The 26,767-nt window shown below is 44.4% G+C and overlaps 1 protein-coding gene across 2 annotated transcripts; it reads right to left on the bottom strand.

The window, feature by feature from the left end:
• Positions 1-595: 595 nt before the first annotated feature.
• On the bottom strand, positions 596-26,009 carry LOC142787030 (uncharacterized). 2 transcript variants are annotated; one of them, XM_075884654.1, is made up of 5 exons: positions 25,858-26,009; positions 15,560-15,692; positions 14,668-14,813; positions 10,990-11,119; positions 596-1,173 (listed from the first exon to the last, which is right to left on the bottom strand). In XM_075884654.1, the coding sequence occupies exons 1-5, from the start codon at positions 25,889-25,891 to the stop codon at positions 933-935; spliced, it is 684 nt and encodes a 227-aa protein (XP_075740769.1). In that variant the 5' UTR covers positions 25,892-26,009; the 3' UTR covers positions 596-932. The 2 variants fall into 2 exon arrangements, with proteins under 2 accessions (XP_075740769.1, XP_075740768.1); XM_075884653.1 differs by having other exon boundaries at positions 25,741-25,880.
• Between the last annotated feature and the right edge of the window lie 758 nt (positions 26,010-26,767).

The following is a 26,767-nucleotide window of genomic DNA, read 5'->3' on the forward strand; positions in this document are numbered from 1 at the left end:
GGCTCCGGAAAGTTCGACCACCTGGGGATCTTTTAACGTGCACCCAAATTTGAGCACACGGGCCTACAACATTTCCGCCTCCATCGGAAATGCAGCCGCCGTAGCCGGGATTCGATCCCGTGACCTGCGGGTCAGCAGCCAAGTACCGTAGCCACCAGACCACCACGGCTAAGCAGAGCGCGTGATCTTGTACTGCAGCTAAGCACTACTACTCGTGCAGAACTCGCTTGGGATTGTCGACAAAGAACAACCGAGCTGCTACTGTGCGTAGGTTTACGCATCAGATTGTTCACTAGTGTCGACCACAGCCCCTGAGGGTAGCGTTTTCAAAATGTATTGAAGTCCATGGCTGGAATGACTCTTAACCACACAATGCATTATATATAACGCAACGCTAATTCTCTTTGATAAGAACTAGCTGAGGCTGTGTGCCCTAATTTCTTTAAGGCTTTTTTAACTACCGTATTATTGCAGCTATGTATTCACGTATACCAAGATAAGCTCACGTCAAGCCCAAGAAGCAGTAGCGACTGGCCTTCTAACTAAAATTTTAGCCATTCCAGCTAAAAGTTCACTAAGACCATGTAGTCCAACGTCCGCCAGACTTTTTATTTTTAACCTATGTGGCTCTTAAAGCTGTATGACGTCTTCACGTAGACCAAATCTAGCCCACTTCAAGTTTGGTGAACAGTGGTGATTGTGCAACTTAAAAACCTGCCGTTCCCGAAATACGAATTATCCGCGTCGTTCTGTTATCTTCAGCGTACTCGATGTCATCGTGCATGCATGCTGCTTTGTTCTGATTGCCAGCACGGGAAGGTCTGATCGCTAGATTTCGTGCCAGGCGTTCTGGGCATCAAGCCACGTCACTCGGTAATTATCGCCATTCATACACAAGTCCACCAATTCTTTTGGCGTCAATGTCCATGATCTTAGCCGAGGGCTCCGGAGATCTGAAGGATGGGCGTAAGGACGGAGCGGAGGTTCTTGTCACCAGACGTGGAACTGAAGTCGATGCTCTTGCACTTCTGGCCCGACCGGTAGGCGGTGCACACTGTTCCGAGTAGCTCGCCGGAGTACCTGTCGACGAGTCCCTGGGCGAACTCGATCACGTCCGAATCGCACTGGCCCTGGACCACCTTGCTTACGCACTGTTCGAACACGTTGTACTTGCTATATGAGGAGAGAGAGAGAGAGAAAGAGTGCTCAGAAAGGAGACAGAGATAGCCTTCACACTGCAACTCTATGAAGCTATCACCATGGTTATTGAAACTGAATTTCTAATCTGAAGCGAGAAGTGGTTGCTCAGTACTCGGTGGCTATTTCATTGCTATACGTTCCACGGCATAAAAAATGGTTTAAAAAATAAAATAAAGTACAGAAAAACATATCGCAAGCAGTAAATAAATAAATATAACACGGTAATGAACAGTTCACTTCGCAATTGATTGTACGCGCGCCCACAATTTTGTCAAAGTTCCACTCACAGTGTACTGAACACATAACTTCACGTGTAGTTGTGCATGACCGTTCGTCACGTTCATGCGCAACTTCATGACGAATATGTCAGTTGGAAAGAGATCGGCAATATTAAATATTTTTAAACCACGTGTTCTTTCGCGACGAAAGCTCTTTGTAAAAAGAAGGGTGTATCATAGCCGTACAATATAACTTGATAATCAAATAAACCATCGTATCGAAACTGAATAAACATGAACGGATAAGTGTATTAGAAGTGTGAACTGCCACAACTAATAAGGTTAGCCAGTAGAAACTGGAGCTGCAAGTGTGCCAGCGAATTCGACACATTTAGTGTCTTTTTACTTTTCATGGATGCTATTTGCCATAATTTTAATATCTGTGAAAATTAGCTATGTAAACCACCGAGAGCTTCTAATCAACTTCCAAAAAAAAAAGCTGCAGTTTAGCAAGACGCTTTCTTTGATTGCAACGCCTTATAGGAGGTCGGTTCATCTTAATTTCTTATTAGAGTACGCTTTAACACATTCTTTGCACTCACGTGCGAATTGAGAATTGATAAATTTTTACCTCCCCCTGACATCAAGAATAAATAAACAATACTTAGTGAAAGCCTGTTCTTAGGCATAGTGATCCGTGTTATCAAAAATACACCTGCAATTTCGCTTATTGTATAAATTCTGCCAGAATGATGGTAAGGTCGATGGGTCTAGCGGGCAACGTAGAGTGGTTAGTCAGACTCGACTATATATATATATATATATATATATATATATATATATATATATATATATATATATATATATATATATATATATATATATATATATATATATATATATATATATATATATATATATATATATATATATATATATATATATATATAGGCAGGCATGGTGGTTGAGTGGCCGTAGCGTTGCATATAGTCTAGTAGATCCTCCGTGAGCGGTCACAACGTGGTTTATTTCGACGTTTCGGCCTAGAGTCTGGCCTTCATCAGGAATCTTCATCAGGAGCCTTCATCAGGAGTCTGGCCTTCATCTGGCCTGATGAAGGCCAGACTCTAGGCCGAAACGTCGAAATAAACCACGTTGTGACCGCTCACGGAGGATCTACTAGACTATATATATATATATATATATATATATATATATATATATATATATATATATATATATATATATATATATTGAACGCGTTATTCGAAGGTCGTGGATTCGATTCCTGCTCACGGCTGGTTATTTTTTCATCCACTTTTCTTTCTTCTGTCTTCTTATTTACATTCCATTGGTTCTAATAACTTCCCCTGTACAATCCTTGGCATTACTGTCTGTTAGATCTCATTAATATTGTGTTAAAACACGGAAAAACGAGCCCTTAGGTATACACTTCTTTCCCTTATATATATATATATATATATATATATATATATATATATATATATATGGGAGAAAAGTGTATACCTAAGGGCTCGTTTTTCCGTGTGTAGTGGAGCATACGCACCAACGCGTATGCGCCTTCGGAAGACAACGAGAAGCCAGATGACTCGCATATTTGGTACAGCGGGAGAGTCAGGCCTAGTATCCCAACATGTTGAGAGTTCACGACCAATAGCTGACGGTGAATCTGAAACTGCGCCATCGTCTTATCAGCCCGCAGGAGCCTCTGCAATAGGCGTTCACAGCCAAAATGAGAAATTTGAAACCGCACCATCGTATTCTCCGTCTACAGCACCCTCTGCAGTAGATATACAGAGTGTAAGTGAAGACAAAGCTGCATATACAATAGATTCCGATGACATGGATTTGGACCCTAGGTCCCTGAAGAGATCTAGATCCCCTGTGTCAAGGAAAACTAACTCACCGAAACAAACAAAGAACAAAAAGTATCTGAAAGAAAAGGAGAGCCTTTCAAAGAGGGATTTCTTGAAAGAAAGCATTCTAGAGAAAGCTATAGCGGAAGCAGCTCTTTCGAAACCATAGGGTCGCTTAAGATTCTCCATTGGAATTGCCGATCAATCCTTTCTGCATCTACGGATTTGATATACTTGACTTCTAAATTCGCTCCTGATATTATAGCATTACAAGAGACATGGCTATCTGTACATAATTTGTTCCATTTAAATAACTTCCAATCTTTTCGATTAGACCGTCCATCGAGAGGTGGGGGTCTAGCTCTCTTTATTAGTAATAGAATTAGTATGAAAGTCAAATGCTCATACAAACATATGTCGCCAGAATGCGAAATTTTGGCAGTAGACATTACACTGCCCAACTGCTCTCCCTTCACTTTAGTTAATATGTATTTTCCGGATGGAGTTCAAGACACACGAAGTTTGGATCTAGCTACAAAATCGTGGTGCAAAGACAAAGTTTTAGTTGGAGACTTTAATTCCCAACACACGAGTTGGGGTTTTAGAACTGATCTTAGTGGGAAACGCTTGTGGGAGTGGACAATGGACAATGACCTGACGTGCCTCAACGTCAGAACCCCCACATTCATTCGTAATCACTCCAGGTCGGCCTTAGATTTAAGTTTTGTCAGTTCAGCCATTAGTACTTCTTCTTGGAAAGCGCTGGACTGTGGCACCAACAGTGACCACTTACCGATAAGTTTTGAAATTTCTTGTCCGATAATTCCATCTTGTTCAAATGTAAGAGTATTTGTAAATTACACTAAATTTAGGAATGACCTGAAGTCAGCACTGGCTTTTCACTCGGAAGAGAGCGATGATAAAAAAGCACTGAAAATAAACGCAGTCATTAAACGATCCTACAAAAGAGCCGAATTTACTGTTGAATCCACAAAAAGAGTATACAGCCGTTGGTGGAATGATGAATGTACAAGAGAGCACCGAAGACGTCAGGCAGCTTGGAAGCAGCTCTTACATAATCAATCCCCACAAAACTGGGCCGATTATAAATTCATTGCTGCGGGCTTTAAAAGAACGGTAGCTCAGGCTAAACAAGATTATGACAGAAGACATTATGAATACCTGTCGAAGCCTAAACATATGAAAGCACTGTTCCGATATATGAGAGCTCGGAAAATCTTGCCATCACCAGTTAATGTAGCTTTTGATAATCTGACGGCACAAGAAATGACCACTACCTTAGAGGCTATCGGTAAAGGTCTGGAAAGCAGATTCACTTCAGTAGTGCCAAACAACTGGCACAAGTCTACGACAAAGTCTGACTTTGAAGAAGTGACACAGACTGAGGTATCCAACGTGATTAAACATTTACCCTGTGCATCTCCTGGCCCAGATGGAATCACAGTACCCATGATTAAAATTCTGTTCAATTTATCGCCTGGAGACGTCGCCAATGTTATTAACTACTCCTTAAAAAACTCATGGGTGCCGCAGGATTGGAGGATAGCAAAGGTGATTCCTATACTAAAAAAGTCGGGTGGAGGATTAACAGTCGATAATATCAGGCCAATCTCTTTAACATCTAACATGGTCAAACTAGTAGAGAGGGTCCTACATAGCCGAGTAAGTATCTGGATGGCAGACAATTTAGTAATAAAACCGAACCAAATCGGCTTTCGTAGTGATTTCTCAATTTGGTGTGCCCATGCTGATTTAGAGAGCCGAATACAGCTCGCGCGTAAAAGAAGGCAATACGCTGCTTTAGTAACGCTTGACATAGCCAAGGCGTATGACAGTGTGGAGCACTTCATATTGTTAAATACGCTAGAGAGATTGAACTTCCCACAATATTTTATTGAGTGGGTGGCAGAATTCTTAAAATCAAGAGAATTCTACTGCGTCAAGGATGGATGTTCCTCATCTAGATTTAAACAAACGCGCGGAGTTCCCCAAGGAGCAGTCTTATCTCCAGTATTATTTAATGCTTTAATGAGCACAATTCCAACAGATCAAGAAGTTACTGTCTACATTTATGCTGATGACATCGCACTCTTTGCTGCTGACTGTGGTATTTACTCATTACAACTTAAATTACAAAGATATATTAACATGTTGGAAATTTGGTTGCAGTCGATTTCGTTATCGTTAAATGTCAACAAAAGCGCGCTCATGGCGTTTCCGCTTGCAGAACCATTTTCAATTTCAATTCTATATAAACAGGAACCCATCCAGCAAGTAGACTCTATAAAATATTTGGGAATCATTTATAATGACAAACTTAACTGGAGTCCACACATAGAGTATATAACTACCAAAGCACAGCGGGCTTCAGGCTTACTACACAAGCTAAGTAACCGGAAATATGGGTTACGGAGGCACACCTTGATAACGTTGTACAAGATGTACATGCGCCCCATCATGGAATTCGGCTGCATATTATTCTCGGGTGGCCCTGCTTATAAAACGAAACCTCTAGTTGTCTTGGAGCGAGAAGCACTGCGAATGTGTCTGGGACTCCCTAGATTTGTGGCTATCAACGTACTGTACCAGGAAGCGCGCCTGCCTACACTACTTTGTCGATTTCGAATTTTGACCGTACAAGCATTTTTAAAATTTTATAGCTTACCGGCAAGAAGATCTCAATATGCTTTTATCGCAAACCCAGACGCCTTCTTCCTTGCTCATTGGCCACGGTTTCACACACCTCAGATAATGTTTGTACAAAAAAATCTACAAAGTATAAATGTGAACATTAGAAATGTAATTGAGACTAATGACTCGAATTGTCATGTTATTATTGAGTATGATGATATATTCCCGCAAAACGCCAAATTACAATCCCTCAAATTTTTAAATAGCATATTATTAGATTACTTAGAGCATGCAAAAACTAAAAATATAATAGCCACAGATGCTTCCGTGAATAATCAAAAGGCAGGTGTAGGCATTGCCTCTGATTTGCTTGACTGGTCCTTTTCAGTGAGACTGCCTGATTTTACTCCAGTTTTTGAAGCGGAGCTCTTGGCGATTATTTTAGCTCTTCGAAAACTTCCATCAAATCAAAACAATGCAGTAATAATGACGGATTCTCTTTCAGTTTGTGCAGCTCTGACAGCTTCAGAGAACTCTCGAATTCTAAGCACATTCAAAACATTAGTACCGCCGCAGTTGAGACTCCTGAGATTACTATGGGTTCCGGGTCACTGTGGATTAAGATTAAATGAATTGGCCGATTCCTTAGCTCGAGCCGCACTTGATGGGCCAGTTTTGCCCATACTGCCAGATGTAGAATATATCACGGCTATAAGATATCGAAAATCGGCAATCTCCACTGATACGATAGAAAAAGTAATTACATGGACAGACTATAACCACCTCATGTTTCCATGGCAACCCCACTGGAGTCAGTCCAGAAAGATCGAAGTCTTAATCACTAAATTTCGATGTCGTGTCCCCCCCCTAAACCTATATCTACACAGAGCTGGTCAGACAACATCACCCCTCTGCGCATTCTGCGGAGAAATGGAATCACTAGATCATTATTTTTTGTATTGTCGCCGCTACGAAATACTTAAAAAAAGGTTACTAGTTATGCCATTTCGGAAAATAGGTCTTACATTGACGGCGGAAACGGCGCTAAGCTTTGGCGCCTCAGCTTTGGGACATTGCCACAGGGATGCTTTCAATGCCGTTTGCGATTATATTTCAGGCAACCAAGCGTATACCTTTGTGATCTTCAATCAAAAACAAAAAAAAATTATTTATTACTCCCAAGGGCAGAGTGAAGTAAACGCAGCTAAGTGGTAAACATAACACCTCAAATCTCAAAATTGCTCAACTTGATTTTTTTTTTCGTTTGCTCTTTTTATGTTGTTTTTATTTTTACATTAGTCTTATTATAATACCAATTCATTACACATAGTTAAAATGATTATAGATAAACTGCACTACACTTTCTTGGCCAATCCCCCTAAGTGGGTATGAGCCAACCTCCCAGGGAAACAAAACAAAACAAAAAACTGATTGCGCGAGAACCTGTGCCGCCTTTGCCAGACTTGCTGTTCGCCCATTTTTCCGTCGCGACCTCGTTGCGAGTCCTCTGTTCTAATAAACATCATCGCATTTGGTGGAGGCTGCTGAGATCCCCAAGCAGACCTGGAGCTCCGCTCTCGCAAGTTGGCCAAAAGACTACCGTACAACATGACTGACGCAGTCGCCAACCAGCCCATCCCAGCACAGCCAGCACCATCGGCTGCCCCGTCGACCTGCCCCGGTGCTACCCGTCAGCGGGACCCACCAATCTTCAGCGGCAGTGGTGAGCAAGACGTCGAAGACTGGCTCTCCTTGTACGAACGCGTGAGTGCCAGCAACAAATGGGACAACGACTCCAAGCTTGCCTATGCCATCTTTTACTTGGCTGACGTCGCCAAGCTATGGTTCACCAACCGCGAAACCGCCATCGCCAGCTGGTCCACCTTCAAGACCCTCGTGACCGAAGCGTTCGGCCGACCAGAGGTCCGCAAGCTCCGCGCTGACCAGCGTCTGCGCCACCGAGCCCAGCAACCTGGTGAGACCTTTACTAGCTATATTGAGGATGTGCTAGACCTATGCAGGCGTGTTAACTCATCCATGCCTGAAGAAGAGAAAATTCGACATATTCTCAAAGGCATCGAGGATGGCGCATTCCAGATGTTGCTGGCGAAGAGCCCGACCACGGTGGCAGTCCTCGTAAGCCTGTGCCAGAGCTTCGATGAATTGCGGCGTCAGCGTTCCATCGCCCGACAGAGTGTTCCATCACCAGATTCGATCTCGGCCGTCGCACTCGCCAATGGCAACGTTCACCAAGGAACTCTGTCGAACCAGATTAAAGACTTCATCAGGGAGGAAGTCGCCCGACCGCTTTCCCTGCTGCCGCATAGTGACGCGCCCACGACAAGCCTCCCTTCGAATATGCAGCAGGCCATACGCACTGAAATTTTCAATGCACTTCCTACAGTTCCGGCTTCTTACCCGTGCACTTCGGTGCCATCTGATCTCTCAACTGCTGGCTACGCACCAACTGCGCCGCCTTCACCTCTCAGCTACGCAGCTGTGGTCGCGCGGCCCCCACCGCATCCAGTCGCCTTATCGGCTCCACCTCCTCCGGCCTCGCCTCCAGTCTACAGGCCCCCACCTCGCTTTTTCCGTCCATCTAATGAGTGGCGCACCCGAGACAATCGTCCCATCTGCTTCGCGTGTGACATCGCTGGCCACATTGCACGCTTCTGCCGCCGCCGTCCCACGCCTGCGCACGCATACTTCGGAGCTCCTACCTACGCACCGCAGCAGACCACCACGTCTGCATATGAACAGAGGCACTCCGACTCGGATCGCCACCCATCGACTGCTCGTTTCCCATCACCTCGTCGCCGATCGCCATCGCCTATGCGTCGTCGACCACCTCTCGAGGAGGGAAACTAATCAGTGCAGTTCCGGAGGCAAGAACTGCAACTTGTGCGCAATTCCCAAGGCCTCCATTTTCGCCGCAAAATGTTGTTGATGTCGATGTTAAGGGAGTCGCCACATTAGCGTTAATTGATACCGGGGCCGCCGTTTCTGTGATGAACGCAAACTTTTGTAGGAAACTGAAGAAAGTGACCACATCTCTCAGTGGCTTGGTGCTGTCCACGGCTAGCGCGCAACGCATTCATCCCTTGGCTGTGTGTACGGCGCGTGTCGTCATCCGAGACGTTTTGTACGTCGTACAGTTTTTTGTTCTACCATCTTGCTCTCATGACCTTATCCTGGGTTGGGATTTCTTATCACGTCATGAAGCTATCATCGATTGTTCCCGTGCCGAAGTGTCCCTTGTGCCAACATGTGAATTTCCACCACCCGACCGCTCTCCTCTGCTCTGCAAAGTCATCGCTGATGACGACATCACCTTGCCTCCTGAAGCTTCGGTCCCTATTAGCCTTTCATGTCTGGCGCAACCTGACGGCACGGTGGTGTTTACGCCATCTCCGGTTTTTACTGAACGCAAGGGCATCGTTCTCCCATTTGCTGTTCTTACAATTGCGTCTGGTTTAACCGTAATGCTGGTCACCAACCACTGCAACTACGACCCCCTCATTGTGCCTACTCCCAGAGTCGCCAGGATGGCTACCCTTCACCCCGGGGGTATTGTAGTGGAGCATACGCACCAACGCGTATGCGCCTTCGGAAGACAACGAGAAGCCCGTGCTCTGATTGCGCGAGAACCTGTGCCGCCTTTGTCAGACTTGCTGTTCGCCCATTTTTCCGTCGCGACCTCGTTGCGACTCCTCTGTTCTAATAAACATCATCGCACGTGTTTTAACACAATATTAATGAGACCTAACAGACAGTAATGCCAAGGATTGTACAGGGGAAGTTATTAGAACCAATGGAATGTAAATAAGAAGACAGAAGAAAGAAAAGTGGATGAAATCCACGACCTTCGAATAACGCGTTCTATATATATATATATATATATATATATAAGGGAAAGAAGTGTATACCTAAGGGCTCGTTTTTCCGTGTTTTTAACACAATAATAATGAGATATAACAGACAGTAATGCCAAGGAATGTACAGGGGAAGTTATTAACATTAATGGAATGTAAATAAGAAGAAAGAAAAGTGGATGAAAAAATTACCAACTGTAAGCAGGAATCGAACCTACGACCTTCGAATTACGCGTTCGAGAGCATCGAACGCGTAATTCGAAGGTCGTAGGTTCGATTCCTGCTTACAGTTGGTAATTTTTTCATCCACTTTTCTTTCTTCTTATTTACATTCCATTAATGTTAATAACTTCCCCTGTACATTCCTTGGCATTACTGTCTGTTATATCTCATTATTATTGTGTTAAAAACACGGAAAAACGAGCCCTTAGGTATACACTTCTTTCCCTTATTTCATTGAACGAGGGTCTCGTACTGGCAGACTTGGTGTGTTTAGGTTGTATAAGAGGGACAATTAATCAGCTGCCCGCTCATAATAGGTTCACGTGCTACGTGACGCCAAACATGCGCATAAGAGTGTTTTCACACTCGTTGTTTGGCTTATAGATGGCGCTGACTGTCGCTCCTACTTCTAAATTCACAGATAAACCCAAAAAAAGTGGATGGAGGGAGTGCCGCTGTAAGAGCATCGAACGCGTAATTCGAAGGTCGTAGGTTCGATTCCTGCTTACAGTTGGTAATTTTTTCATCCACTTTTCTTTCTTCTTATTTACATTCCATTAATGTTAATAACTTCCCCTGTACATTCCTTGGCATTACTGTCTGTTATATCTCATTATTATATATATATATATATATATATATATATATATATATATATATATATATATATATATATGCATTTGATTCGCTGAACAACAGGTACCTTTTCATGAAAAGTTATCTCACTACAGCCTATTCATTGGAGCTTTCACAAACCTCCAGCACGCTATTAAAAATCCTCAGCAATAGTGAAACAAACAGCTTGAGTGCAGATAATTCTGCTTCCTGCTGAGCAACACCAAAGTCTGTGTTTAAATGTAGCAGATCTATTAGCCCCAAGCTTCAGCGCAGCCCAGTGCACTTCAGCAATCGCTTTCGCTGACAGAGAACCATCGCTCATATACGCACCAGCATGCCCCGCCAATCCTTTGCTTGTTGGGAAGCTTGGAAGCCAAGTCGAGGTCAGCAACGAGACCGCGGAGGCACTTGTGGAATCCAGCGCCAACCTTGTTTAGGCACGGAGCGCTCCTGAGATAGTCTGTAATAAACGCATTGGGAGAAAGAAACGGATTAAATTTCTCGAAATCGAGATCAGTGCAGAGATGTGCGAATCGTACACACTAAGAAGAAACTCCTCTGGCTCTTTTTTTAGTTCTGGCTTGCAGCGCATTAGAATACATTAAAGAGACAGCGTAGTGAGAAATAACACTCGATTATATTGAGGAAAGTATAGGGGGCGGTATTAGCAGTAATTGTGACGTAAATGTGAAGAAGGAAAAGCTGATGAGAAGATACCTTGTGCCTGGCAGCGGCAAGTTATGTTTTCATCCACTTTGCTTTCTCCATATTTACATTGATATCACCACTGGTAACACCCCCTATATTTTCGTTAAAGTTATTGAGTTCGCAATAATATTACGTCTAACAAAAGAGAAACAAGCCCTTAAATATTTCCTTCTGTCCATCACTTTTCAAAGCGAATTATATACGTCAAATACGTGGCACGCAAGGATTTCCCAAGTCAAACACAATTTTTTTTTCTTGCAGTGTAAAGCAGCTGAACGAGTCGCACAACTTCTATCGAAGCACCTGATTATTTCGTATACACTTTCGGTATCAGCAGTAGTGAGCAAAATAGCTCTTCACTTGTTGATTGCAGAAGTTCCACACGTGAAGAGAACACGCGAAGAGAAATTATATCTAAGCATAAAGCTACTCTTTCGCAAAACTTGCATCTTGCTACGCGGGACACTGCGAATGCTTGTGTCACCAGCTAAACATATGGTTAATAAAATAATGTTCTGGCTGACCATTTAGGACAACTCCTCGGAGGCCTTCACACACCAATTTTCAATTACTCGTGTTTCGCGCCAGCGTACATATCCTCCTCCGTTGAAATGCGCGTGCGATTGTTCTAGAAATCGATGCTTTCCAGGAAATATATAGCGTGGAGAACCAAAGGCAATCCTGCTCTTTGAAGCGCTGTTAAGGCACGATACAGAATCTCTTCTTCATGTGCACCACATTAATGTTGAATCTCTCCCCCTCCCCCCGCCGAAAAAAGTTTAACACAAATGTCCGCTCGTCGAACCACACTTTGGCTCTGCTTTAGGTAACTGGTGTCCGAGTCCTATATTTTGCCTATTAGCGCACAGGTAATGTGTATAAAAGGAATATTGGGCGGCCACATGTAACACTACTAGAATCATGAAAATTAGATGTCTTGAAAACCGCATGCAGCGTATGAAAGTTTGGCTTTTCAGAAGATGCTTTTAACAGTGCCTTTGATTCATTGCAAAAAATGACATTGAATGCTGCGCATTAATGATTTTGTTTCTCCATCCGGTTGTTCGTGTGAACGTAATACACAGTCGAGGTGAACGCGCGCGAGCATTAGGTAACCATGCATGGGATCACTAGGCGTAATTCTCTGTAGGCTAGAATGAAGCCGATACGTTAGCTTCACAACTCATAGGTATGTCTCAAAAGCGTATTTTTTTTGTGCCAACTGGATTTTTCAGTTATTCTGTACATATATAACATGGTAGACATCAGTTGAAGATGGGCTTATTTATTTTTAGGAGCCTGAGCACCTGTTTACCCTTCTAAATTTCAGATCAATCTTTCTAAAGACAGTGCAAATTTTCTGAAACTCTGGAAGAAATAAAAGCAAACATGAAAGTTATGAATTGGTTGTACCAGGGATTGTATATAATATGGTGCACCCCATGTTTGTCATTAGTTGACTTGGCAGGCATATAATTTGTATAAGCTAGCATAAATAGCAATTAAGTTTCAAAAAGTGATTATATCGACCACATAACGGCAGCTGACTGTTCAGATCTCAACCGTGCGCTTCATTCTTCGTGGCTTCGGCAGCGTGTAAACCATGAGCACCGATAAGGTATATGAGATTAAGGGCATAGAGTTTCCCAAAATTAACTAGAGGGTACTCTAGCGCTGCGATCGTTCAGCGACAATGGGAATGATGGGTAGTACGCACATTTGCCTAGTCTACGTACTTGCGGGCGGCGAATCGTACTTGCGGCTTCGTTTGTTGCTGGTTACGGTTTTGTTTTGGAGAAAAGAACGAACCCAGTTGAGCTTTGTGACCCGATTCGGAATGGTAAGACTAAAAGAATAAGGTTGTGAAGTGCGAATGCTTAACATTTGCAAATTTTCTTCGTGAAAAAAACAACTATAAGCCACACGAACACACACGAAGCCAGAAGCAGGCCAGAAGTACGAAAATTAGACAAATGTGTGTACTACCCATCGTTCCCATGCTCGCTGAAGCGCCGAGCATTGCAGCTCCCATAGACACTAGCGCCAGAGTTTCCTCTAGTGTATATTAGAAGACTCTATGATTAAGGGATGCAACCGCCGTGACTGTCACATCTAGACCCCTACAGATTTTCTATAGGGGTAGCTTTATTTAGGTTTCTTCCAAAAGTGGATCACTTATGTGCCTTGGCTACCGCGTACGCAGTCATCTCATGTCGCTTGGCATTACGCAGGCAGAACAATGTATGGACATGCATAGCACGGACGTGTATGGAGGCACAGACAGCATATGCATGGGCAGTGAGGTGGATGAGCATGGAAAGGAGAAATAAAAGGAGTAAGGGGGTGGCTAAAGCAAAGCGTAGCCATGTGTAGTATTGTATGACAAGAGATTGAAAAAGGAAAGTGAGGGCGAGGAAGCACAAAGGAGGGGGGTAGAGGACACCACTCATGGTGAACCAGTTTGCACCCTTAAGGGTGCCTTCCCTGTCTACCACTATAACGCGTATACGATGAGGGTGTTTTCACAGACCAAAACACCCTTATCGTAAGTTTTAAGGCCTCGATTTTTTTTCGTGGATGCAATACTAACGAACGGACTTACGGTGGCTGTTATCTGATGCCAGGGAACTTACGATGGCGGTTATCAGAAGTCACTGATGTAAATAGGCAGAAAGAAACTGAAACGAAAAGCTGACTTGCCACTGGCCGGTTGCAAACCTGAGACCTTTTCATAAGGTTAGGATCCTGCCGGTGGCAAGTCATCTTTTCGTCCACTTTTCTTTCTACCCATTCGCATTATAGTGACTTCTAAAACTCATACTTTCCCTGGTAGTATTGTCCGTTAGTTATGATTATTACAATCGCACAGTGTTAATTTAGAGGCGGCCAGCACCCTTAAGGGCGTGAACGGCTTTGCAGTAATGTCGAAAGTTGGGTGAGTTGGTGATACTTCATGATTACTTATGAAGCAGCGCACGACGACAGGCACAAAAGGAGCGGTGTCCCTATCGTTCCTTTAGTACCTGTCGTTGTGTGCTGTTTCATAAATAATCAGGATTTGCAGCACTGCATCATAAATTAAGGTTTTCGTTCCCGCCAGAGACGCCGAGTAAGGTGCATGCTTGGAACCAAATGTGCATGTGTCAAACGGAGCCCGTGAACGCTAGCGTTCCTGAAGAGCAGGCGAATGACGGCTTCCCACCACTTACAGCGTTTGCGTTGAGTGCAACTGCACACATTTTTTCGAAAGATCCTACTACAAAGGCGCAAAATCCGCAATATTTCCGCAGTTTCACTCACCTTCGCGATAAACGGAGGACTCATCGCACCGGTCCTCAATCTCGCTCTTGATGTCGTCGAGGAAGACATCGCCAATACCCTGGGAGACGCTCTCTGTGCAATGCTTGATGTAGTCGCGGGCGCAGGACTCCGCTTTGTTCTGCGTGCTGCTCGCCGAGGGGAAAAAAAGCAACATACACGTTTGTCAGAGGGATTCGTGCCACCAGTGCGCATAACATGACAGCAACAACCCATGTCTGATTCGACAAATTGCTACAAGGCATGGAGGGCTTTCTACAAATGCAGACATCTAGTTCTACTTATCAGACGAAACAATCGCTTAGGCATGGATGGCCTGAGCGAGAATTTTTAGCACACGATGCCTCCACAAACTTTTTTTTATGTATTTTTAGCCTCGAGCTGGCTTTTTCCTTCACTTCTGTCTACTGTGACGGCGCCCATGGTCCAAACCTTTTTGTTGCGCCCTTTATTGGGGCGTTGAGTGCGTAAGCTAAAACGGGCTTTGTACTGATTTCGTAACAAGCATATCGGCCGAGGATAGCAATGCTGTATCTAATGCAAAGTAATATCACTGCGACAAAGACTTGCAATGAGGTCAGTGCGACATTTTAGGCTAGTGTAAGTACGATTCCACTAAGTTTTTTTTACGCTGTTTTCTGTGTTTCAAGTTGGAGACGCTAGACAATCATTGTGCAGCTATATTGCAGAAACAAAAAAAAAAGAAATTTGTCAGTTTCACCAGCCGTTTGGCGATTTGGCTTATACACTGAAAAATCGAGCGCTATACTTGAACGAATACAGAAGACAAAGGCGAGATACAGATGGCGCTCGTCTCTGTCGGGCTGTGTGTCCCGTCTTCGTCTAAATCACGTTCAGGCAGGTGACGACTCACCCACAGAAAGACTCGAGTTCCTCAGGAGTGGTCGGAATCTTCTCCGAAGACCCGAAGATGAACAAGTCTGCCGCGCAGGCGTCCAGCTTCTTGGCGTCACAGTCGGGAGCGGCAGATGCAAGACTGGCGAGGCCTGTATGCAGAGAACAGGTCCTTTGAGCTCATTTTGTCTGTGAAATCTCTGGTAGTAGATTTGGCAGTAAATACATTTCTCGCTACTACTCTGGACGTTTTTAAAGTGTCTGGTAACTAGATTACAAAGTGCAGCTGGTGGTCATTGTCACCGCAATAGCTTGTTTTAAAGACCATTTTGTTGCAGTCAAATGCCGAGAAAGACTTGTGAATGATGAAAAAACAAAGAGGACACCCGGACAACGGCGAGAAGACGCCTTCTTCAGTATCCGAACACGGGCCGCATAAACTCAGCGTGACGTCTCCTAACCATGTCACTAAGTTCAGAGGCCGTCAAAAATTCCCTGGCCACGCCGCAATATGAATACGTTGTATTCATATTGGGGGCCTGGGAGCTTTTGAAGTACCCTATACATTTTACTTTCCCCAGAGAAATGAGAAGAGCGCGTTTCTGATTAGCTATGTGAAAAACTAGAGAGACACCACGAAGACATTGCGAGATGTTTATTTTTCCTCCCTTCTCTCACTCACTCACTGTCTCCTCCTCTCTCTTTGTGTCCGTAAGAGGGAACATGGACCGTACAGAAGAACTGCTAGGGCAATCCTCTAAGATAGCCTGGAAAAGAACTTCGTTGCGTAGTGCTGAAACGAATTTTCCAGTAAATTGCCCGAGTGCGCATAGAACGAAACTACAAAGGTAAAAAAAAGATTAACAAAAATTTCCTAGAAATGAACGTAACAATCAATAAAAATTGGATGTCAACGCGTGGTATGTTCTATGCAAGATCTCATTGATAACATGACTCCGGAGTTAGCTCTTCCCTTCCGGTTATCTCTTTCCCTCTCTCACGCCGAGCCTATACTTGTTTGCATAACGTATCGCCATCTTGCAAGTTTTTTCATACAATATGGACAACACGTGTAATTATTAACTGCGTGCTACTGGTGTCGACGTTTGCATTTACCAGAACTCAAAAAAAGACGATCTCAACGCGCGATACGGCTCGACATCAGACGCTGATATCATGATTATCATTATCAGCCGGAATTGGCCCACTTCAGGGCAAAAGCCTCTCCCCCGTATCGTTAATAATTAAGGTCCAAGGGCTAGCTGTTGTCTCATTATCCGAGCAAGATTTAAAAACTCATCTGCCCACCAGATTTTCTTTCTCCCCATCGCGCGCTTTCATTTTCTTGGAATCCATTGGGTCACTCTTAAAGGTCAGCAGTTATTCTGGAATTCGCGCTACATTCTTGGCCAATTTATTCTTCATATCGAAGAAGACGTCCTCAACCCCAATTTGTACCTGACCCTCTCTGCTTTCTTTATGTCAGTCATGGTTACACGTATGATTTTTATGTTTCTGGTTAATATAATGTAATATAAAGTTCATTTTATTATGTTGCATTTCAACATGACATATGTCAAGGTATGATACCGCTGAAGGCACATTCACCGCCTGACAATGGCCCTACCACCCACGTATTGTTCAACAGGATTTTGAACACATATGAAATATACAATGGAATATGAAGTGGAAGCACTAGCAGAAAAGCGCCAGGCCTGCGAGGAAGGCGCAGCCCAGTCACAGCGAAAGCTAGAAGAGTGACCTCTGAGAGTCTTTCAAGACACTCATTGGGAGACTACTGCAAGTACACTTGCTTGATACCCACTAGGGCATTAAAATAAAAACTTGTGGGCTGTAGGCTGGCATTCGCCATGAAATGTTTCGTCATTCTTGTGAGAAGCGTCGTATACGCTAAAAACTTGCAAGGAATTTTGTGCCAATTGTCAATGCAGTGGCTCACGACGATGAGGAATTATGACTGAAGTGGGTGTGCGCCACAGTTAATGGGGGAAGAAGAACAAGCTTTTGTAATAGGTTGGAGCATTGGACTACCTACTCGTTACGCTATTCGCATTGTGCGACCACTCACTGTTCTTCCACTGTTTTAGAACGCTTTGTAAGTCGTATTAACGCGATTGCTTTCCCGACATCAAGCCTGCCTAAGGCAAGTTTGTTAACAAGTCCCGAGCCCCGGTGTAGCTCAGTGATAGAATAATGATCTGGCACCCAGCGGATTCGGATTCAAGTCCAACTGTGTCATTGGTGCTAGGGAATTTCGCGTGATGAGAATACGGACACCGGCGGTGGCGGCGGTGGACAACTGCGCGTGACCCGAGTTGTGATCTCATAACCGCTTTCGCTGTAAAACAGAACATAATATCGCATTATCAGGAACAGTACATGACACACAGAAAGCGATTTAAACAAAAACTTTTCAGTACAAATTTCGTGCACCACATGATGCTTTAGGACATGCTCGCACCGCGAAGGCACACACGACAAAAAATAAAACCTAATGACACGCTTAAACACACATTTCTACATGGCTTCACTGACAGTATTTAGAACTTGCGGATGCTCAGTTAGAAAACAAAGTGTCAGGTATTCTAGTTGATCAGTTTCGTATGTAGTCTTACAATCCGAAAGTTCGAAGTGGCTATATCTCGGACTATATTGCTCACGTGTGGTTAGGTACATCTGTGAAAATCTCGGTTTTGTTTTTCATATTTCTCTGTGTATGTATACAGGACGTCTGAGGTTATATAGCTGATCAACTTTTAATGTCCAATTTTTGAAAAAAAAAATGATGTGGTGTGGTCAAACCATTCAAGGTTTTCTTTGTGTCTAATAGGTCGCTTTTGAAGGATTGTCAGCCTAAGTTTGTTTTGCTTGAAGTGCCCCATAATATTAAGCAGTAATAGAGCTGAGAATGTACCATTGAGTAATACAGCTGACGTTTTAGCCAAGTCGAGACCAGTTGCCAAAAAACTCATTTGGTTAGATTTAGAAATGCTAGAGCACAATTTGTTTACGTGATGAATCCAGTTAAAGTATACGAATAATACTCGCAGAAATTTATATACCGATATCCAGTCAATAACACAAGCATAAAAAAAGAGAGAAATGTAAGCATCATTAGGCTTTCTCCTACTATTGAAAACACTGTAATTAGTTTTAGAAACATTCAGCTGAGGTTGGTTGAGAGATAACCAAATCGGCAGTTCATGCAACCAATGGTTCGCCGTTGTTTCCAAGTAAGCTAAATTTTCACCATAAAACAAACAAACTAATATCGTCAGCGCAGAGGACCATTTTAAGTGAATGCAGTATATTCACAGTGCCGTTAATATCAATGTTAAAGAATAGGGGACCATGATCGAATCCCTGGGGCACGCCGTACTTCATTTACTTCCATTTTGAACACACCCTGTTCTGGCTTACAAATTGAAATTCATCCTAAATATAACTTACTATTAGATTTAGGGCAGCGCTTCTGATTCCGTACAATGGTAGTTTTTGAGATAAATTGTGATGCTTTATTGAATCAAAAGCTTTTTTGAAACCAAGGAGAACTCTTACAGTGTATGGCATTTTTTAGACCTTGTACAGTATTTTCTCTTCGACAGTCAGCAGTGTCTCTTCTGTGGACTTATTCTTGCGAAAACTGCATCATCCTCAGTTTAAGTTGAACACCTTTCAGAATACTTCAGGTTCCTGGAGCATAAGTTAGAACCAGTAAAGCGCAGCTGTTATATACCTTAACCTCAAGTGAAAGTGGTAAACTACCGTAGTATCATGTGTACTGTTGGTGCCGCACACACATCTTTTATGTCATCATCAGTATGGTAATTGTCACGATGACCATTATATTTGTATCTCTGTATATTAATTACATAAGCTACCCCAATTTTCTGGGGTGAAGCTCCAGGGCGACGTAGTAATCATAAGTCCAGAGTAACTCTTCGATGCACTCCTCTTCACTCCCGCCCCTCCGACCTATCATACTATTTATTAACCATTAGGAACACAACCAGGTCGTATTTGTTTAGTCTCCTTCAGGCAAAGAAAACTAGCCACGGACACTCATGTTCCACCCCTGTCTTCCTGTACTTTCGCTATCATCTGCATTTTCCGGCGGATGTCGCAAGCATGGGGTTATCGCCTCCTCAGGATGAAATAAAGATATGGAATCAGTTACTCAGTTTAACACATTAGCAGGAGTCAATTACAGTACCCGACGTAATTTTTGTTCCGCCAGACTTACCACACCATCGACACTGAGATGCCGTATAAAAATAGTATTGTAACCATTGGAACCGTTTCAAACTATTATAAGCTATTAGAACCGAACATTACAACGTTTAACGCTAGAAGCTTATCTAGCGAGGCAAATCTGTCTGTGCTATTTGAGGAACTAGGGGGTCGTAAATGGGACATAACAGGCCTCATTGAGGTTAGGAAGGCAGATGAGGCCTATAGAGGGCTACGAAAAGGGCGCGTTCTTTGCTATTGTGTCTTGGTTGACCAAAGGAAACTAAGGGTGGGGTTTCTTGTCCACAGAAATGTAGTTGGTAACATAGAGCAATACTAAAAATTATTGGAATAGTGGTTGTTATCTTAAGTAAACACAACAAGGGATACAAGATCAAGGTGGTGCAGGCCTACGCGCCTACATGCAGCCGTGATGGCGTATCAGCTTAAGACTTCTATGAAGACGTGAAATCAGCAATGAGTGAGGAAAAACACGGCATACTATATTGATGGGTGACATCAATGCCAAGGTAGGGAAGCAGCAGGCTTGAGACCATGCAGAATCGAACTATGGCATATTTACTAGAAATTTCAAAGGCTAGCAATTAGTAGAATACACCAAATGCAATAATTTAAGGTTCCTCAATACCGTCTACCGCAAAGTAATGACCATTATGAACGGTAACTTGACATGAAGGAGCCCTCATGACGAAAGTAAAAATGAAATAGACTTTATACTGAGCGCACAGCCAGGCATCGTGCAGGTTGTTGAAAATGCTTAGCAAGGTACAATGCAGTGACCATAGAATGTTGAGGTGTCTAATTCACTTGAAGTAGGAACGACAGAAACTGTTCCGACAAAAGCAAGTCAAGGAGCTAGTACTTAGAGGCAAAGTACAGGAATTCAGAGTCTCGCTTCAGAACAGATAGTTGGCTCTTATCGAGGAAACCAGCCTTAGCTTTGACGCAATGAATGATAATCTGACGAGTGTCATTACGCAGTGAGAAGTGAAAGTTGGAGGTATGGTATTTAGACAGGACACTGGCAAGCTGTTCCAAAAACGAAGAATCTCATTAAGAAACGTCGAAGCATGAAAGCTTCAAACACGAGAGACAAAATAGAAATGGCAGAGCTTTCTCAGTTTAATAATAGGCGTAAGGTATCCGATATAAGAAGGTATAACATGGAGAGAATTGAACATGCTCGTAAGAACGTAAGAAGTGTCAAAGCGGTGAACCGAAAACTTGGGATATGCGAAAACCAGATGTATGCACTGAGAGACAAGGAAGGCAAAGTAACTACGAATATGGATAGGATAGTAAAGTGGCGTAGTACTTTCACAAAGATCTGTACAGCAGCCGGAACAACCATGACTATAATGCAAGAACTAGCAGTAACCTAGGTGACATCCCACCAGTAATCACAGAAGAAACCAGCAAAGCCTTGAAGGGAATGCAAAGAGGCAAAGCTGCTGTTTAGGATCAAGTAACATCACACCTACTGAAAGATGGAGGACAGATTGTGTTAGAAAAACTTGCCACAGTGTTTACGAAGTGTCTTCTGAAGAGGAGGGCACCAGAATCTTGGAAGAATGCTAACATTATCTTAATCCAGAAGAAAGGAGACGACAAGAAATTGAAGAATTACTGGCCGATCAACTTGCTCCCCATTCTGTATAAGCGATTTACAAAGGTAATTGCTAACACAATAATACAGCATTAAATTTCCATCAACCAAAGGCTCAAGGAGTATTTCGAACAGGCTACACAGCAATCGACTACATTCATACTTTCAATGAAGTGATAGAGAAATGTTCAGAATGCTTTCAACCACTATAGAGAGCATTCATAGATTACGCGAAGGCATTTGATTCAGTAGACATATCAGCAGTTACGCACAAAATGCGCAATCAGGGCGTGGACGAAGCACATTGTTATGAGAAGATGACAGGAAATTTTTGTATTTACAATATTTGCAGTCACAGTAATGCGGATAAAAGCAACCAAGATGGCGACAGCAGGCACCACCTAGTCCTTCACTTCTTCGTCCTCTAGGTAAGCGTCGTCTATTTCTCGGGGCGTCGTCTATTCGCGGGAGAGGACAGACATCTCTCTTGGTAACTTAGTTGAGGTGCCGGTAGTCGACGCATAATGGCCAGGTGTTGTCTTTCTTTTTTACAAGTACCACGGGTGACACCCGAGAGCACGAAGATAACTCGATCATATCCTGAGCGAGCAACCTGTCAACTTCCGTTTGATTGACGCTGCGCTTGGTCGCCGAGATACGGTAAGGGCGTCAATGAATGGGTCCTCCGTCTGTGGTGCCGATTCGATGGGTCACCAGAGATGTTTGGCCAGGTTTGAGTGAATTGAAATCAAAAATGTCGTGGTATAACGCCAACTAAAGGCGTAGGTCCTGGTTATGATAAGGGTCAAGGTCCGGGGCAATCATGCGGTCGAACGCGGAGTGTCGGGCTAGCAGCGTGGCGGCCTGGAGGCGGCTGTGGGGCGTCAATGGCCAGGGCAACGGGGTCGTTTGAGTCTAAAGGTGATACAGTGCCCAGCGCGATACCTTCAGGCAGCAGTTGTGCGGAGCGTTAAATGGTAATGACAGGTTTGCAAATCTCTTTCACAGAAAGAGTCACAAAAGAGTCAGGCAGAGCTACACGTCGCGTCAGAACAGCGTCCAAGGAGGGGGTAATCAAGCAGTCACCATCACGTACCGGCGGGTTTGTGTTAAATGGGGTGTAAGTTGCGGTACCTGGGCGCAAGTGAACAAACTAGACGACACATAAACGTGGTGGTGACGATAGTGAGGTCAGGTGTAGCAGTAAGTTTTTACTGAAACAAACCAGAAAAACAGTCGATGAGGGCAGAATCCGTGCTCAGAAAGTTGTGGCTGAGGATTAGGTCATGGGGGCACTCGTCCAGAACCGCAAAGAGAACTGAAGTCCTGTGGTCATCGAAGCTCACACGCGCTGAACACATTCGAAGGATGGTAGGTGTTCAGCCATCGGCTACGCGAACAGGTGATCCAGTGGGTGTAACGACTTCACGAAGACGGCCAAAAAGATGAGCGCTCATGACTGATAAGTGAGTACCTGTGTCGATGAGCGGTAAAACAGGCGCGTCATATATTTCTACGTCCAAAACGTTTTGTCGAGTTGCCAAAGCTAACAGAGGATTTCCAGGTCGATAGGTCAATGCAGCATCACCTCTGGGAGCTGCACTGGTCAGTTTTTTGAGGAGAAACAGCGTGAGAGAGGCGAAGGGGATTGACGGCACATAAGTCACCAAGAACGTCACTGGGTTGGGGGGACGGCAAGTGGTCATAACGAGGGGTCGATGTTGGGGCCTAAGGGTTCGGTGGATCCTCATGGCCTTGCACAGGAGAGGATCGAGTGTCGTCTGTACGACATGGTGCACGAGGAGACGATGATTGACGATAGCGATAATTGCGAAAAATCGGGCTGATGCCGTTGCAGTTTAAGCATATCGGCCTGTCGTCACATGTGCGCCACTGGTTCGGATAACGGTACCTGGAATCAGTCAGTTGTAGCCGGTAGCATTAAACAGGGCTCACCAAGGGACGACTTAGGGCACATACGGGCTGGATACGTGCATTAACCAGTTCTTCGCGCTTGATGAATGAATGACATTGTCGGGCGGGCCTCCTGGTGAGCACGAGCGTGGGGAGTAGATGGAGTTGCTGCCTCAATCTCTCGCCACACAAGACACAGGAAGTTATTGGTACTAGGCGGCGGCTGGATCTGGACGTCTTCGCACGACGACGTGGCGTAGTTTAGGGAAACACGGGCAAACTGCAGCGTGACTCGTCGGCTCTTTTATTCTTCGAACCGTCAGCACTCCCTGATGATGTCGTCAATAGTGGAGCAGTCTTTGAATACAAGCGAGTGAAAGGCGTTGTCAACTATGCCTGCAAGAATGTGACTGACTTTGTTGGCTTCTGGCATTTGGCTATCATTTTGCCGGCATAAGGATAAAACGTCTTGTATATACATCATGTGCGGATTCGCTGAGGTTCGGGCATGGCACGAGAGTTATTTCTGGGTGGCTCGTTGGCGTGTGATGGGCTTTCCGAAAACGTCTTTCATTTTTTGTTTACATGCATCCTGGCTGGCCAGCTACTCTTCGTGCGTGTCGAACCACACATCGCAGTACCCCTGCAGTAGTAGCTAACATTTGCGAGCATCGAAGTCGGATCCCAGCGATTGGTCTTGCTGGCGCGCTCGTAGACGGCCAGCCACTTCTCCACGTGCGCGATATCAATCTCGCAGAAGGGGCCAGGGACTGGGATGTGCGTCACAACAACATGGCTAGGTGCATTCAGCATAGCGGGAGCTGGACTAACGGGACTGCCGGTTGACATGATGGACTGTCCAAGATGAGGCCCACTTCGAAGTTCCGTGATGTGCTCCGGATGTACTTAGCACCTCCATCAAAGATGTCACGGGGAGATGACAGAAAACGGGTGTATTTACAATGTTCACTGTCCGAGTAATGCGGGTAAAAACAACCAAGATGGCGAGAGCAGGCACCACCTAGTCCTTCACTTCTTCGTCCTTTAGGTAAGCGGCACATAACACTATATAAGCATACTGAAAAAATCTACAGAAAATTGATTGGTTGATATGGGGGGGGGGGGGGGGGGGCTTGAGGTCCCAAAACCACCATAGGGTTATGAGAGACGCCATAGTGACGGGCTCTGGAAATTTCGACCATTGTAAATTTCTTTATCGGGCACCCAAATTTAAGCACACCGGCCTACAGCATTTTGCCTCCATTGAAAATGCAGCCGCCACAGCCAGAATTTGATTCCCCGACCTGTGGGTCAGTGGCCGAGTACTTTAGCCACTAGACCACCGAGGCAGGAAATCTACTGAGGATCAACTGCCAACATAGTGCTCCATAAAAAAGGCAAGAAACTACCGATAAAGACTGCTGCAAGGCAAGGGGATGCGGTCTCCCCAATGCTATTTACCACGTGCTTACAGGAGGTTTCCAGAGGCCTAAAATTGGAAGAGCTAGGGATAAGAGTTAACAGAGAATACCCTAACAACCTGCGCTTCGCCGATGACAATGCATTGCTGGGTAACACAAGGAACAAATGGCAATTTGAGATTGATGAGTTAGACAAGGAAAACAGAAAAGTAGGTCAGAAAATAATATGCACAAAACTAAAGTGTTACAGTCTCGGTAGGAAACAGCACTTTGCAGGAGATCGAGAGGCGCTGGAAGTTGTAAAGGAGTATGTCTGCTTAGGACAGGTAGTAACCACGGAGCCCAGCCATGATAGGGAAATAGCTAAAACAATAAGAATGAGTTGCATCACATTTGGCAAGCATTCTCAAATCATGACTGCTAGATCGCCACTATCCTTCAATAGGGAGGTAAATACCAGCTGCATCTCGCCAATACTTCATTACGGAGCAGAAACCTAGAGGCCTACAAAGAGGGTTCAGCTGAAATTGAGGATGACTCAGCGAGCGATGGAAAGGAAATTGATAGGTGTAACCTTACGAGACAAGAAGAGAGCATAGTGGGTCAGGGGACAAACCGGGGTTAAGGATATTATTGTGGAAATCAAGAAAAAGCAACGGAAATGGGCCGGGCACGTAGCGCGTAGGAAGGATAACCGCTGGTCATTAAGCGTAACTGACGAGAAGGCCAGCGTGTGAGGGGGAGACGGAAGGCTAGATGGGCAGATGAGATTAGGAAGTTTGCGAGTATAAAGTGGCAGCAGCAAGCAGAGGACCGAGTTGACTGGTGGAACGTGGGAGAGGCCTTTGTCCTGCAGGGGGCGTAGTGCGGCTGATGACGATGATGATAAACTATTAATTGGACTATAAATATAAAAGCCGATCTCATCGAGGCAGTTAGTCTGAACAAAGAAAAAAAAAAGCTCGACGGTGTTACCGTAGCACACACCTGTAAAACATTCAGCAGTGGAGTTAAGCGAGGCTCGTACGAGGCACAATTCCATTCATTTGGCGGGGTTTGGGAAGATAAAGTGGGCTGGAGTGGAATAAAGTTCCCTTTACGCACCTACAAGCATGAGACAATAGCCAATCCGAGACATGACTGCAGTGAAGAAGTACGCAGCTGCGTCCCTTTTGAAGCACCACGTAATAAGTGAAAGCACCTGTGAGGATCTGGAGTACTTCAAAGGTCCTCGTCGACCCGCGTTCTTTTTATAGGAATTCACAGTCCAGTGGCGAGGGCCACTTTGTCACGGCTGTCTCGGAAGGGCGGAGAGATGGTGAAGGTGTTACGAGAGGAAGGAGAAAGTCCGGTGAGAGGGTGAGAGAACGTTGAAGGTGAAAGCCATTGCCACTGAAACCTGACTCCTCGCGAGCGGCAAATGCCCTTGCCTGGAAGCGTCGCAACATCTTACGCGGCGTTGGCACACACAATCGGTCGGCAAGGTCTCCTCGGGTGTGCTGTACGAAGTACGCCAAATTACAATCTCCCAGCGCACATCGGCTTGATGTCGTCGAATCGCGGCGTGCTTCTGAGTCGCTCGTATTGTGTCAATTAGGCGTACTCAACTCCGTGCCTGCGGACATGACCACCTGTTCGTCCTACCAACGTTATGCTTATTATTAGGTCCCCTGTTCTGCTGGTTGTTCAGGCTAGCCGCTGCGTTGTATAGTGGTTATGATACTCGGCTGCTGACACGACGGTTAATCGTTCGATCCCGGGCCCAGTGATCGCATTTCTACGGAGGCGAAATACCAGAGGTTTCCGCACTTATATTTATGTACACGGTATTTAATCTAAGTGGCATAAATTTGCATACCCTACGCTGCAGCATGCCTCTTGACAACAGCGTATTTTGTGCACTTAAAACCACAATATAATAATAATAATAATAATAATAATAATAATAATAATAATAATAATAATAATAATAATAATAATAATAATATTAATAATAATAATAATAATAATAATA

This window comes from Rhipicephalus microplus, unplaced genomic scaffold, assembly GCF_043290135.1.
Source record: "Rhipicephalus microplus isolate Deutch F79 unplaced genomic scaffold, USDA_Rmic scaffold_42, whole genome shotgun sequence".
NCBI lineage: Eukaryota > Metazoa > Arthropoda > Arachnida > Ixodida > Ixodidae > Rhipicephalus > Rhipicephalus microplus.